This window comes from Glycine soja, chromosome 6 (assembly GCF_004193775.1).
Source record: "Glycine soja cultivar W05 chromosome 6, ASM419377v2, whole genome shotgun sequence".
Lineage (NCBI taxonomy): Eukaryota > Viridiplantae > Streptophyta > Magnoliopsida > Fabales > Fabaceae > Glycine > Glycine soja.
Window position 1 is genome coordinate 9,246,564 of NC_041007.1, and position 15,458 is coordinate 9,262,021.

A 15,458-nucleotide genomic window follows, 5' to 3' on the forward strand; every position below is an offset into this window, starting at 1 on the left:
CGAAAAAAAGAGTTAATTAATTAACTAGGAATTTTTTTTCTTGTTGACATGATATTAATATTCAAAAGTCAATTAAGATCGAATCCTCTGTTAAACTACACAAATAGTTGTCAAAACAAGAACTTTGGAACCTAGGAATCCATAATCCAGTGTAAGTAATTACATTACACTACACAACACTAATATACATTGTTGAGATTCATCCATGAGGTGGTGGTGGGGCCATGCTCATGATCTTCCATTTAGTTTCACTTTTCCACCATATATATTCCCAACAATTCCTTCCACCTTTTTAAATTGGTTCACATCACCATTGGGTGTCAACTTTCCTTCCTTGCAGTCTTCTTCACTCCACCTTCTTCATTCCCACCCAAGTCTCAACATACAACAATATTAACATGAATATGAATATTAGGAATGGATACAGAGAAGATAAATCATTCTGCTGTTTCCACCCCAAACAAGTACTTATTGGGGTGTGCCCCTTGTGCTTGAATGAGAGGCTCCTCATACTGGCTGCAAAACAATGTCACCATCACCAAAACCGTTCTTCTTCCTCGTCTAAATCTTCACACAGGCTTCAAGTTAGTTCCAGACACAGAAAACCACCCTCTTCTATTCACAAGATCTTTGCTTTTGGTTCTCTCTTCACTCGCCCAGAATCCCACCACAACAACTATGACTATGATGATGTCTCTCCCAGTCCAGAAGGTAATAATGCATACCAATATTATTTTACTTATAATAGCTACCTAATGTTGAATAATACTTATAGTTATAGTTATAATTATAATTCTCTTTTAATTATTATCCTTCTTCCAATTTAAAAAAAAGAGGAAAGTTTTTTGCTTATTGATTGGGGGTGTGTGATTATAATTTTTTGCACTAGTGGGGGATATTTTTCCACTTGTAATGTTCATGGTGAGGTTGGGGTAGGGGGTGGGTTGGTGTTCAATGTTCATGAATTGCTTTCATTATTGGTTTAGATCAATTATCAGTGCATGCTTGCGTGTCTTCATGTGGAAGATTATATTATGTGATGATTAAGAAATTAAGGTCAAAAAGCGTAGCTAGCTGCAACGATAAGAGTGCTACAGGACAGAAGAAGGAGGTGAAGGCTTTCGGTTGTGTCATTTTTTTTCCTCTTGGCGTGGCATATGGCTGTCAGATGCAAACGCCAAGAGCATTATGACACTGCAAATATTATTTTGCAAGATTATGGTCTATGGATTTGATGTGGAATTAGGGTGCATAACTAATCTGGCAAAATGTCATTCATCTTTATGATAGCTATATCTGTATTTTTCACTTGTGTATATGTATCCCCGTACAGTGAAAAAAAATGCCAAATACGTTTAATTTTCGATCCGTGTTCAATGAAATCCGTCGGCAGCATAGTAGACAAGAAGAACAATTACACGGGTACTACCTTAATTTTTTTTTATAAACTATGAATAAATAATCCAACTCGAACTAATAATCTCGTACTAGTCTATCAATACACTAGTTATACTATCTGGATTTGGTACGTATTTATTTCCTTGTTCTATATACCAAGAATGAGCAGTTTTGGTTAGGTGCGACTGTGCAAGAATACTACAGTAGATGATTTAAAGTATATACCAAAAAGTAATCAAACCTTAGGCCACAACAGTAAAGTGTAAAGTAGATGTTTTTTTTTTTCTTTCAAGAATTGCATTTTCCTTTATTTATCTTTTGGTCTTGGTAGCTACGATAGGAGTGTGACAATGATATTCTGGAATGACTTTAACTTTGCAGAGTCATTCATCTCAATCAAGTTTGAAGAGAATGGGGTGGCATCGTGGGAAAAGAGCACAGTGTCAAAGAAGGTGTCGTCGTGGAACCATCAAAACAAGGACAACAACAAGAGCGTGATAGAGCATGGGAAGTCACGTGACACATTTAGGTGGCGAAAGAGGATAGGACACATGCTCCAGCTCATTCGGTGGAAGAAGAGCGGTGGTGTGTGCCACGTGGGCACCAAGGTGGAGGGAGTGAAGGTCAGAAAGGGTTGGATGAGGACTCTGACAAAGAGAAAAACAACTACCATGGAATAAAAATAAAGGAACCATTTGTGCCCTTTGGTCCTCACTTTGCAGTGTGCACTGTAAAGTTATATCATAGTCATACTCGTAGAGTCAAAATTAGCTTTGTTACTATCTAAAAAATGTGCTTTAGATTACAAAAAACGAAAAAAAAGGGTACTAGTGCTTTGCTTTCTTTGCTTTGGGGGATGGATCATGGGGTTCTTCTTGTAATTTCATTTTTTTTTTTTGTTTCTAATTTCTTGATGCCTATAGACAGTACAGACTGTAAAAGGGTTTGTTGAAATTGCTTTGGTTTTGAGATTTATACTTAAAATAAGATAAGATGAACTATTGAGTACTCTCCATACTGAGGCACTGCCAAAAACTCCCCATGTTAGGTACCCATAGTGGGAAACAATGAGGCATAAGGGCCCTTTAACAATATGCTACAGGACTTGTCTTATAGTTGTCTTAGGGGGGAGAATGTCTTGTTTCCCAATTTTCTAAATAGCACTCAATGGGTTCTTTTTTATAAATAATACTAATAGTGTAAACAAATTTTTAAAAAATTAACTAGCAAATTATTTGCTCAATGATCATCAACCACGGTCACATATGTTTTTTTTCCCCACGCAAGTCATATAGTGCATGTGTGCTTGTCCGATTAGGCCCTTATAATTTGCTTAATGGCGTGATAGGTGCCCTACACAAAACCAATTTGTCCCCAAGTGATCGATGGCATTAGGTGTAGGGACATGAATTAGCCACATCAGGACCACAAAACATTAGAAGGGGCTGTGGGGAAAAAGCTTTGTTCGGAGCAGAAGAAAATGACAAGACACAATCGAATCCTCACCCACTAAAAATCAACAAGTCCATCAGATGAGGGAAATGGAGGAAATGTGGCACCATTTGGATCATGGAAAATTATATGATTGAAATTATTCTGTAGAATGCTGCACAAACATATATATTTATTGCTTTATGACTACGTTAATTAGGGTATATAAGGGCCCCGGCGAGGTGAGTGATGACTAGCTCTATCCTGAGTGAGGCTTAGACACTTGCAACCAAAGAACTAATACACTGCCTTTCAAACAAAGACATCTGAGTTTAGGTTTAATTGGTGAACTAAATGAAAGAGAAGCTTAGATGAAGATAGGGCAGCGCATACACAATTGACAAATATATGTGCATATTCATTTTAAAGTTTAATTCTTATTTCTAAAAAAATTTACACAGTTGTGATACACCAATCAAATTTCACATGGCTTAAAAATCTGAAATAAAAAAAATATGACTCAGAAATCGAGGTTGTACACACTCCTTTTTTACTCCTTTGATGATCAATGTTTAGTACCTCATATTTGAGTGAGCTTAAGATGCAATGTCAAAACATTGGCTTGAGGATATAGGCCAAATATATGGATTGCATAGTACTCTATTCCTACCAACAAATATTAGTTCAATTAATTTGAAATGAATCTATATTTTAGAAGGATGTAGGTTCAATTCCCACCATTAACGTGAAAATTTTGTTTATGAATAATTTATAAGTAATGTGTAAGCACTCGTTGAGTCTCATTATCTGCTTTTACTCTCATGAGTTTTGGGATCCAATTCACCTAAATTTTTTATTATAAAAAAAATGGTCCTCTAGCCCTTATAATACAATATTAAGGTATTTAAATTAATTTCTTTATTTTATGTATAATATGTCTCTCAACCAAAAAGTGGTTATATGTTCACATCCTCATACCGTAGTAATTTCACATTTAATTCCTCATCTTGATTTTTCTTTTCTGGATGGTGTATCCGTATGCATGTGTTTGTATATATGCTTGAGAGATGTTGTCTCTTCCTGTGAAGGTCTGCATGTGCACATGTGCTCTTCTGGACCTCTTGTATATATATCAATGTGTTATGTGTAATGCATTGCATAAAAAATAGTTTTATATGCGATAGTAATAGAGGAGAGTGGCAACTATGGACCGCTCAAAGTTCTTACTATTCATAAAGTGAACTCATCCATGACAAATTGACAATATGTAGAACAGCAACTGTGTACCCCGAACAGTAGTTGCTTTGGCCACAATTAAGCCTACAATTATAAAGGTCTCTTCCCAGTGATCCTTAGTCGAAATGTCTTTAATAAGCCACTTTAATTTGTTTGTCAAACCTTGGAAAAAATAAAGTGAAGTTTCCATATGCAGAGTGTAACCAATAAACCAAATATTATAAAGATCAATTATGGCTATTTAGACTCTGGACATCTTAATAGATAGGCCTCTGTTCACAACCTCCACTCTGTCCCTATTGATTCATCTATTGTCACGTATTTCCTGTATTGCTTTAACTTTCTCCATTTCAAAGCTTACAACATTAACAGCCCATGTGAAATGGAGCCTCTCCTTTGTTGCCACCTCATTCATGAGTGATGACCCTGTTAAATAATTTATTTTAAATATATCCGAAGGTGTATTTATCTCATTTTATTATTTGAAAAAAAATAAAATATAAATCGTGTGTAAATAATATTGTTGTTGGAGCTTTGATGTGAAACCCTGGAGTGCGACTTCCAGCTTTGTAATGTTTTGGTTTCCATAGATATGCAGTTAATATTAATACTAAAATTAAAATATAATAACAAAGTGTTTACAATGTGAGGTGGGAACTCGATGCCCCGAGTGTTTTTGAAAATCACTCTTTAACACTAGTTACATAGTAAATCATTTTAGCCAAAAAAAAACTAATTTAAAACACAAAATTCTCGTCTGCATAAGTTTGAATTATGAAGTACATATACCTTTATTAGAATGTCAAGAAGAATATGTCTTACAGAACAGATACTCGTTTTCTCAAGAGACTACAAAAAAAATAGAATAAAGGAACTAAAGAATATCAGTAAATACGTAACAGTTTTTACTTCTTCTTCTTCTTCTTTTTTTACGTTTTTTAGTATTTTTTATATTAAATATAAAGATAAGACTGCATTAATTGTTACGCAAATAGGCTAAGCATGGATTGAATATATGAGCTTATAGTGCCTTGTACTAGTGATAAGGGCGGTAAAAAAAAAATGGTTTTCATCTTGATTTGGGGTTTTGATTTGTATTTGAGATTTGTTTTGGATTTTGATTCGTATTCCATTCATTGCAGTTGGGCTGAGTCATGTTTGTTTCATGCATATTTGGAATAATAGGTATTTGCATTTAGCTTGAATATGATGGTATGTCATATTTGGGCTGAGTCATGTTTGTCTCCACTCCATTTCTTGCTACTTGATTTCAGATTGGATAATTAAACTACAAGTGGTATTAGGTTTGGGATTTATGTGTAAATTATTTTTTGTTTTTGTATATGTGATTTTTTTGTTATTGATCTTTATTTGAGCATACTTGTTTAACTTTTTTTTTTTAAATTGTAATAGGTTGAAATATTATTTTCTCAAATGTCATCGTTCTTCAACTATGGGTGCATATGTCATGAGTTTTTTTTTTTTCAAGTGAGAAGTCTGATTTGATGACTTCAACTTAACTTATGTACGTAATTTTGTAAATGTTTTTTGTTTATACATTTAGAAGTCAAGTTCTCTATACCTCACTTCTTAACATGAAAAATAAAATAATACAAAATTATACATAGAAGTTGAGGGGATCAAACTCAACTTCTCACCTAAAAAAACTTGTCACGTGTGTAAAAAAAAACTCTTAAAAATTAATATTTCTTTAACAATGTATTATTAAGTCTTAAGTTTTGCAATAAAGAAATGCAAAAGAAAAACTCTTAAAAATGCTTTTTTAAAATTTTCCTTAATTTTTTCTTTTTTTTTTAAAAAAAACTACCTTATAAAAGTGGGGTGATTGTGGTGTACTTTTCATGATGTTGACCTTGGAGGAAATTTTCTTGTAAAAGCATTGTAAGCTCGAGTTAATTTTTGTAGAAAATGAGTGAAGAATTGAAAGTGTTTATCTAAGACGCATTTGATTAACTACAAGGACATGTGCAAATGGTGCTAGATGTGGCCATAGACCCATAGTGATGGAATTGTCTTAGGGTCCATACAGATGGGCATGGAGCTGCAATGAGATCGAAACCAAATAATGATACTTTGACTTACATTTTCGTTTTATTGAATATATTTTCTTTTATCTCTGACCTTGCTTAAACCTATAATTATTTCCTGCCAACACAAATAAACAAAGAGATTTCAAGATTCATATTCACTTTGAGTCTGAGCAAATTGTAGGCATTTTTTTTTATTAATAATGTCTATGAGATATTGATTTAAATGTGAAGGTTAACATGCGAACAACAGTCAATCCAATCCACGTGGATTGATGGGTTGCCAAACAAACGAGTTGAGTGAATTTAACTCATGTTTAAGTAAGTCAAAAAAATATCAATTCGATCTGAGTTATCACGAGTTAATGGATTATCTCACCAAATTAATAAAAAATTAAAAACAATTGTCTTCTTTTTTTTTAAAAGAAATAAGTGACATAAAAACTTTCAAGTTCAAATACAATTATACAAATATAATTAATAGGCAAGATGACAAATGTCTCAAATAAAATAACACATTTAAATATAATATTATCATTAAAGTAGTCATTTAAATGTCTCAAATATATAAATATCATTTAAAAGTGTTAGTAAATCATAGTTTTAAAATAAAATTCAATCATCCAAACATTAGTCATAGTTCAACAACATTAAAGTCTTAAAATTAAAAAAATACCAAATTATCAAACCAACATACATAATTGAAGTTACTAATTACTAAACAAGTAAAATATTTAATTCTAAATTTCATCATCCAAATTCCAAAATGCTAAAATAAAATTGTAATTATCCTAAAATAATAATATTATATTTTTAATGAATTAACTGAGTTAGGTGAATCAATCTAACTTAAATCCATTTAACCCACGAATTAAGTGAGTCAGGTTAAGTTTTTGTCATAATTATGAAACTCTTGTTATTTTTAGTTTAATTTGACTCGAATCCATTATGAGTCAAATTAGTTGACTCAAGGTGTTTAAACTCCCTTACACAAGTTCTGTATAAAAAAGGAATATGTGAAGAAGGTCCAAAGACAATTTGCCCCAGCAATAAAACTAGCCTCGTGATTTTTATGTTTGTTTATAAAAATTGACCTTGATACCAAGACATACTCTTATTGACCGAGGCTAAGTTTTACATTTTTTGTAGTTGAGAATTTAATTGAGATGAATGCGATATCATTCCCCAAACAATCTTATGTTGTTTTTGACTTTTGGGCGTTTATACTTTATATAAGACACATCCACTTATTTACATTGAACTGAAAGTTGTGCTGAAAATAATATTATACCATACAATATACGATTATATATTAACATTATATTCATACATTGTGAGGCCGGGCAATCCACTCCTGATATCTGACTATTCAAAACTAGATAATATCTTCTGATTTACGAAGTAGCACCACCATAAATATTCTTTCTATCTTCGTTGTTTTGCAAAATTTAACTTAACATTCCAAAAATTCCACAGCTACTACTTTTAGTATACAAGTGTATATTAATCACACTTGAGACACAGGGAAAGGGGAACACAACACCCTTGCCAAAACAGAACTTCAAATCTATAAAAAAAAAAAAAAAATGAAATCACAACCTCCCTGTAGTTAGTGATAACAATTTTTTACCGCGTATTTGAAATTTTAAGCCAACACAGTGATTCCATGTTCTTGAGAAGATGAAGGTTGTAAAGCACGAATGCGAATATCGTATTTCATTGGACTTGAATTTGATGCTTCGGTGGGTGGTGATGGTTCTGTTCTGTTTGATACGAAGGGAAAAAATGATGAAGTGCGATCGTTGTAGGCATATCCAATATGGTTGCAACACTTGCGACAAAGAAGCTTGGTTTTTCGGCGGAACAAACCCCACTTGTGCTTTGAAAAATATGGGGCGAATTCAATTTCATCGGCGCGGGTGAATCTGCTGTCATCAACGTTGAGGAATGATATAATGCCTCGCTTTATGGATTTCCCATATTTTGAACCGATGGATGATATATTCCGGTTAGAGGAGGATAGGTTAAGCTCATACCCGCATGTACCACAACTGCATAAATTAGAGATGTTGTAATTGTTGCAATGGGAAAACTAAGAAAAACAGAACTTCCTATTGGCAAAACACTAAAAAGAAAGAAAGAAAAGCAGAAGAGGAAGCTACCTCCTGTCCTCCTTTTCTAAACTAAGGTGTAGCGCACACACTACAACTACTTGTGGCAATTTGACTATAGTTTTCTAAAAACAAAAAAAGGTCATTTAGTCAGTTTTAGAAACAGGTCCACCGAGACTGGTTATCTTTTCAAAATCCAAATAGTGACATAGGTGAATTACATCAAAATTTTCTTCTTTTTGAAGAGATTATATCATTTACGGCACCTAAAATGAAGCCCCTGAATAGTACTTGTGTTCAAATGATATAGAGATTCAGAATAAACAATCCAACTAACATAGTTTAGTTGTCCAATAACAATGTCTCTTAAGTACGAATTCAAGAGTTCAATCTTCAAGTGTATGTATGTGGAAGAATATCTGTTAGAAATTAGTATCAAACTCTCAACCCAAAATACCCTGGGCACTAAAACATATAATATAAACAACCCAAATCCATGAAAACAGGGCCATCAATGGGAATTAGATAGCATCTGAGTGCGTTACCCTTCAACTTATGGGTCTAACCAAACCATACAAAGCACAGGTAAAGGCCATGATCCAGTAGATACGATTCCAATTTCACATAAACTTTACACAGTAATTAAATAAGTTGAGAAAACTATAGGGGCATCAAAGGAAACAAATATTAACCCAAAAGCATGTGATGGACTATATATGAAAGGAGAATCAACTAGCCACTGTTTTTCAATCACTGAAACACCAAAAATGGTACTGTCGGTTATTTCATTTGGAAAGAAGCAAAATCATATTTCAATTAAAAAAAGCAAAAACGGAAAGAAAAGCGGAATGAAAGAGAGAGAAAGAACCTGTAGCAGACATCCCTCTGAGAAGAGTAGGAATAGGAATAGGAGGAGCAAGTTCGATTTTGGTGAACTTGTGCTTTGTTGTTAAACACGGAATTTTTCATTTTGAGATGAATGAAGGAGAAAGAGGCAGACACACACACGTTAGTTAATTAATAACAGGAAGAAGGAAAGAAACTGCCTTGTTGGAAGTTATTGTTTTGTTTTGTACTTGTTGGTACGTGTCCCCAAACCACTTCACACTTCCTATCTTGGCATTCCTTCCTCTGCAATACTACTACTAAATAACAATTTAAATTATCTTTTTATAATTTGTTATATAATAAAATGGTTTATAATAATTATTTTAAAATTTATATTTAAAATCATTTTTAATTAGTTAAGATTATAATTTTTTTATAAGACATGTGATTCACTCCTATTAAGTCACTTGTGTTGTTTTAATGATATATTAAAGATCTTATAACAACTAACCTAGGATGAAAATGTACGGACTTTATAACTTGTTCTTAACTTTTTTCACTTTCTAATTTTTTTTAGGGAATCTTTTTTATATTTTTAAACTGACCATATTTAAACATTCAAAATATAATTTTTAGCAATAATTTATTATTTACTTTCACTCTTAAAATTATTCATTTATTTTTCAATTAAAAATTGCTAATTATTATAGAAATTTATGCCACCGGCCATGATGCAACTAATTTTCTTTGATTTATGGTCCATGGGTGAGGCAATATGATGAAATAGACCAAGCATTATTTAAACGCCTAAGCGTGTTTGGTGGCACATGTCAACGATCAACGATTATAAAATAAAAACAAAAAAAAAATCCGAAACACCAAAAGATAATAAAAATGAAGTGACGATGACGAATGGAATTTGTTTAGTTAAATCAACAACCAAAAGTCTGTTTAGGGGCGATAAATTATAACGATAGTTAAAACGCAATTCTAAATCATCTTTTACACAACAATGAAATGTCCTTCGAGAAGCAGCCGCACTCATCATTTGTATGTAATATTACTGGAATCTAATTTTAATATAATTAATTTTAAATAGTTAAATGCAACTTGAAACTTGAAAGTGTGTTGAGTTTTAAAAATTGATTATACGTGTTAATATGTTATGATCCCGATACCAATATCGTCTCACTTTCTTCAATCACGCGGAATGATATCTCATTTTATATTGAGACCATAGGAGATTTAATTTGAGTTCCATTATGATTTTTACAGATAAATCGAAGTACTATGATTTTAATTTACTAAAGGAAAAAATGACGTCTAATCATGACATCGAGACGCGTGCAACTATTGAGAAAAATGATATAGAATTGTTTACGACGAACTCAATGCATTTTATGATAGATGAGGAAACGAGTATTTTAAACACAAGCAAACAAAAGGGTTAGTGTCTAATCATCCTCCCCGTCATCTGTAACGAATTTGCCAGTTCCAGGATTCAAAGCAGCAATGAAGAAGAAAAGAACGTTGAACAACACTAGGGGCTCGATTTCGTTGATTGGTACCCCTGTCTCAATGTTGAGTTGGGCTAGAGCTCCCTTTCCAGTAATAATTTCTCCAATCAATGAGAAAACGAAACCCAATTGAGCCAATCTTCCCACAAATAGCTCGTTCGCTTTCGTGAATCCGAATAAAGGACCTGAAAATGCCAAAAACCCAAGTTTTATATTATCAAAAATGTAACCAATTTAGACTATGATGATATACATCTATATTCAAAAGCAACTTTACACTATTTAGACAAAGTATATAACGGAATTTTAATCACTTTAGACACAAAATCAACTTTACATATTATTAATCTTATGATATTATTTAATCACTACTCTTTTATAAAGTTAAGAAATTAAAAATTAAAGTTACCTGAACCGAGCCCAAGGGCTTCCCTGAAGCCTTTGCCTGAAGGAATAACACCTCCAGTAGTAGGTTCGTCATCGACAAATTTTCCACGGTCACCTAAACCTCCAATGGCTCCTAGCAGGGTGAAGAGGATGAAAAACAGAAGAAGAGGCTCCGCTTCATAAATGGGAATTCCAGTTTCCAGGTTTAATTGTGCTAGGATTCCTTTCCCAGTTATTCCTTCACCCAACAATGATGCCTGCAAATTAATGCAACATTTCTTAATGCTTCTGGGGCAAATTCAAAATCAATTTAATTTCAAAGACTATATTTTAAACTAGTTACTTGTTTTAGGATATTTAATTCCATTTTTTTTTCTTTCTAAATCTTCCTAACTAATATCAAAGATGTTCAATTCTCAATTCTCATATAATGTGACGATTAAGGAGTTGAACCATATGGTAAGATTCACTTACTGCAAAACCAAGCATAGCAACACGACCCACAAAGAGCTCGTTCTGCTTAGTAAAACCAAATCCTCCAGAAGTGCCAAAGATACCATCTTCAACCTTTTGCTTTGGCTTTGTAACCTGCAATGTATCATGAAACCAAATTCAGTGTGCTGAAAAAAGAAGCATTAGATTAGACACAAGTTTCCTTTTATGATAAAAATGGAAAATGAGTACCTTAGTCTTAGCAGGAGCGGCTTTTGTCTTAGATTTGAAGAGAGCCAGGGTTGTGAATGTACGGGGTGAAGAAAAGGAAGAAGTTGATGGTGGAAGTGGGTTGAATGAGAGTTGAGAGAACTTAGGCCTTAAACTTTGACTCTGCAATTGGAGGAAAAGGTCTTTCTTCAAATCCACGGAATAACTGCTAGAGACACTAGACATGAGCAACATGGTTTGAGCCATTGCTTCACTTGCACCAGCTGCTTTACTATGTTGAGGGTAGTGTGTTCTATATTTTAAGAGATTACCAAAATGTGATAGAATGGAATACCATCTTTAATTTAACAAGGGTGTGGATGTGGTGTAATAGTTGATGACAGGCAACAAGAGTGACCACGTCTCCTACACTATTTGTGGGTATGGTGATAATGTTTTCATTTGAAATGTTATTATGAAATAATATTTGGGTCCTTTCATTTCCTGCCTCAAACTTAGTACACTCACTCATTTCTTCTGTTGAATTTTACATTTTAAAAAAGAAAAAAAAAACATGAATCAAGCTGGAGTTTTTGAAAAGCAATGGTAGCTTAAATGCTCAATAATTAGGACAAAGTATGTGTCTAGATTCTTCCAAATTCTAACTGGGGTTTTATGCGGTCCTGAATCTAAACGTGGAAGTTAGTCACTAGCTGGTAGGAGGATTGGACAAGGAAATCTCAAGTCGACAAATCCTGAATTGACACGTCAAGCAGGAGCATTGGATATTCCTAGTACAAAAATATTAATTAATTATCTTAGGATAAAAAATTTCTCTAAAATAACGGTTGAACATTTAATGCACATGAAAATATATTATTATGGGTGCGGAAATAATACAAATATTTCAGATTTTTAAAACCCCTCATTTTGGATAGAAAATCATAGAATCTATCCATACGAAAGCTTCATTTATCAACTTAAATCATACTTTGTAATTGCAATCAGAGCTATTTTAGTGACAAATTTACTTATGAAATGTTCCACACATACAAACCTTCCTCACTGTTTTCTTATTATTACACGCGTTTGAAGTAAAAAAAATGAAAAGTAATGTTTTATATAATTAAATTAGATTTCGTACTTATGCGATGTACGGATTTGTAAAATATATAATATTTTTATATCATTAATTATTATGCATAATTAATAATATAAAATATTATTAAAAATAATGTATCAATATTAATATTAAATAATATTAGTATATATTTTAAAAAACAGAATACTCTACACCACTTAAAAAAATAAACTATTGATTTAATTCTTTAAAAGCGCACTTGATATCAATTTATAAGTTATTGAAACACTTACCATATTAACTAACTTTATTTAATGATATTAGGTTTGCTATGCATTTAATTCTATAGTTAGACTAACTTTACCTTTTAATCCTTATAAAATAATTCATTTTAACCCTTACACAAATGATTTTTAATAATTTTTAGTTCCTATTGTCTAAATTTACAGGCACTAAAAGAGATAAAAAATGATATATCAAATACTAAAAGGGATGGTTTTTAAGTATAAGAACCAAAAGATAAATTTTATACAACTATTAGAACCAAATAAGTAATTAAACTATGATATCAAAATAGTTATTCTATCAAGTAATATAAATTCAAATAAGGATTTTTTATATCTTTTTTTAAAATTAGCATCATTGATAAAATAAATATTTAACATCATAAATATTTGAAAGACTAAATTTACCTTAAGTGAATCTTCCAACGACTAAATTAGTAGATGAACCTCCCAGTGGTATGTTGAGATCTCCGGTAGTGTTAGAGGGTACGTTTGGAAAATAATTTATAAAAAAAAAAACAACATAAAAGAAGGTACATTAGTAAAAGAGAAAGGTGTATGTAATAATCACCTAACTTCGGACCTTATTGTTTAAAAGTCCAACAAGAAGGGCCTGAAGATGGATCGGCCCTAGTATGGGAGTTTATGGACCTGTTATGGTCGGTGGTTCATTTCGTCCGTCGGTAGTTCATTCTGTTTTTAATAACATGTTCCAGCCTAATAAATAATAATGGTATTCTGTGATTCATATGGTCAATTTTTATTTAGTCAGATAAGAATTTTATTCTCTTAAAAAAAAGAATTTTATTGTTACTATTTTTATCGTATGGTTCTGATTGGTTTTGGAAAAAATATATTTTTTAATCAATTATAAACTGGTATAAATAATTAAGCTAAAACAAATTTGTTGTATTTTCAATTTTTGTTTAGAAGCATGGGTGGTGCTCTTGAATTCATGAGCGAAATGAATGTATTCAGCTTTCTATTGAGAATAAGTTTAATCGAAGCTTGTAGGAACGTAATTAATTAGTGCTCTTTTATTATATATTTGAAAATTTTGTGTCAACAAAAAATAAAAGTGAGTGTTAATTAAAATCTTTTTTCATTATATTCCATTTTTATTAATGTAAGTGACTATTGTTTTAAAATTAAGTGTTAAATAAGTTTTTAGTCTTAAATTTTGTTGAAATTTGATTTTTGTTGTTTAAAATTTTGTTTCACTGATCAAATTTTTTAATTTTTTTTCATTAAAGTTTTTAATTTATAAACTTTTGTCCGAATAGTTAATGTTCCTTAACATTTTTTCATTAAGATTTTTAGTTTATGAATTTTTAAAAATTTAATTATTAGTCTTAAAATCTCATTAAATAAATAAAAATAATAAGTTTAAACTTTTTTTAAGGATTAAAAACTGAAAATTTTAAAGGTTTAGGAATTTTAATCGGTCAAATAAAAGTTTAAAGATTAAAAACTTTAATGAAAAAAAGTTAAAGGACATTGATCCATCAAATAAAAGTTTAGGATTAAAAATTGAATTTAAAAAAAAATTAAGGACTAAAAATTTAATTTTAAATTAATATAATTAAAAGGAAAGAGAGAGTTAGAAAAAAAATACAAAGTGGGCGTAAAATAAAAAGGATTGAAAACTTAAAATATTGGGGCACAAATTCTGAAATTCATGTTACTTTCCTGACTTGCGTTGTGTTACGGCAAAACAGTATTCACGTGTTTCAATGAATAAAACCAGCAATTGGTTGAAATAGAAGACTTCGACCTAGGTTTTCATTGGTTTTTTTTTTTTTTTTTACATAAATACTCATTAGTTCATATTTCATAAACAAACCATCCAAAGTATAATTTATTATTGCTCGCATGTAAAAAGGAATAAAAAATGAGTGAGCAAAAAGGAATAAAAAATGCATTAGCACATTTTTACTCGCATGTAAAAAAAAAAAAAGAGTGATAGATGAATGCTAAGTTAAAGAAGAAAAAAAAAAAGAAAAGAGAAATCTCTACTCTACATTTGAGGAGGAAATTTTTCCTAGGTCCCATAAAAAGTTTGTCTCCTTTATTCTCTTTATAGTTTATACTTATATATAGCAAACAGGTGATCAACACAAGGAAATTATTCTCTATTTCGGTTATCTTTGTATTTTTAAAAATAGTATTTCCATTTTTTGTATTTATTTTCGTTTTATTTCCACCAAAATAAAGGGAAATCATTTTTTTACCCTATTTTATCTGTCAAACTTTTATTTAGTTATTTCATTTTCTTGTTGTCCAATTGCGATTTATTCTTAGAAATAAAGTTTTAAATATATAAAATCAATGAGCAAAGGAAAAAAAGGTTTCACTGAAACAAAAATCTAAAAATCTGGTCGCTATTAATGTAAACTTATTTAATGAACATCTGAAACTCTTTTTTAAGGAAAGATATTCCTTTAAAACACAATTTTACCACAGGAAATTCTAACAATTTTCTTCTAATCCTTTTT

At 31.3% G+C, this 15,458-nt stretch overlaps 2 protein-coding genes and 1 pseudogene across 2 annotated transcripts; 1 reads left to right on the top strand and 2 right to left on the bottom strand.

Moving 5' to 3' along the window:
* Positions 1-276: 276 nt before the first annotated feature.
* On the top strand, positions 277-2,413 carry LOC114415411 (annotated as a pseudogene).
* Positions 2,414-7,381: 4,968 nt separating this feature from the next.
* LOC114415412 (uncharacterized protein At4g08330, chloroplastic-like) lies at positions 7,382-9,272 on the bottom strand. The gene is made up of 2 exons (XM_028380086.1): positions 9,093-9,272; positions 7,382-8,164 (listed from the first exon to the last, which is right to left on the bottom strand). Exons 1-2 carry the CDS (start codon positions 9,191-9,193, stop codon positions 7,759-7,761), a joined length of 507 nt encoding a protein of 168 aa, XP_028235887.1. The 5' UTR covers positions 9,194-9,272; the 3' UTR covers positions 7,382-7,758.
* A 1,022-nt stretch (positions 9,273-10,294) lies between these two features.
* On the bottom strand, positions 10,295-11,975 carry LOC114415414 (photosystem II 22 kDa protein, chloroplastic-like). The gene is made up of 4 exons (XM_028380087.1): positions 11,641-11,975; positions 11,431-11,544; positions 10,979-11,213; positions 10,295-10,754 (listed from the first exon to the last, which is right to left on the bottom strand). Exons 1-4 carry the CDS (start codon positions 11,863-11,865, stop codon positions 10,507-10,509), a joined length of 822 nt encoding a protein of 273 aa, XP_028235888.1. The 5' UTR covers positions 11,866-11,975; the 3' UTR covers positions 10,295-10,506.
* Positions 11,976-15,458: the final 3,483 nt, after the last annotated feature.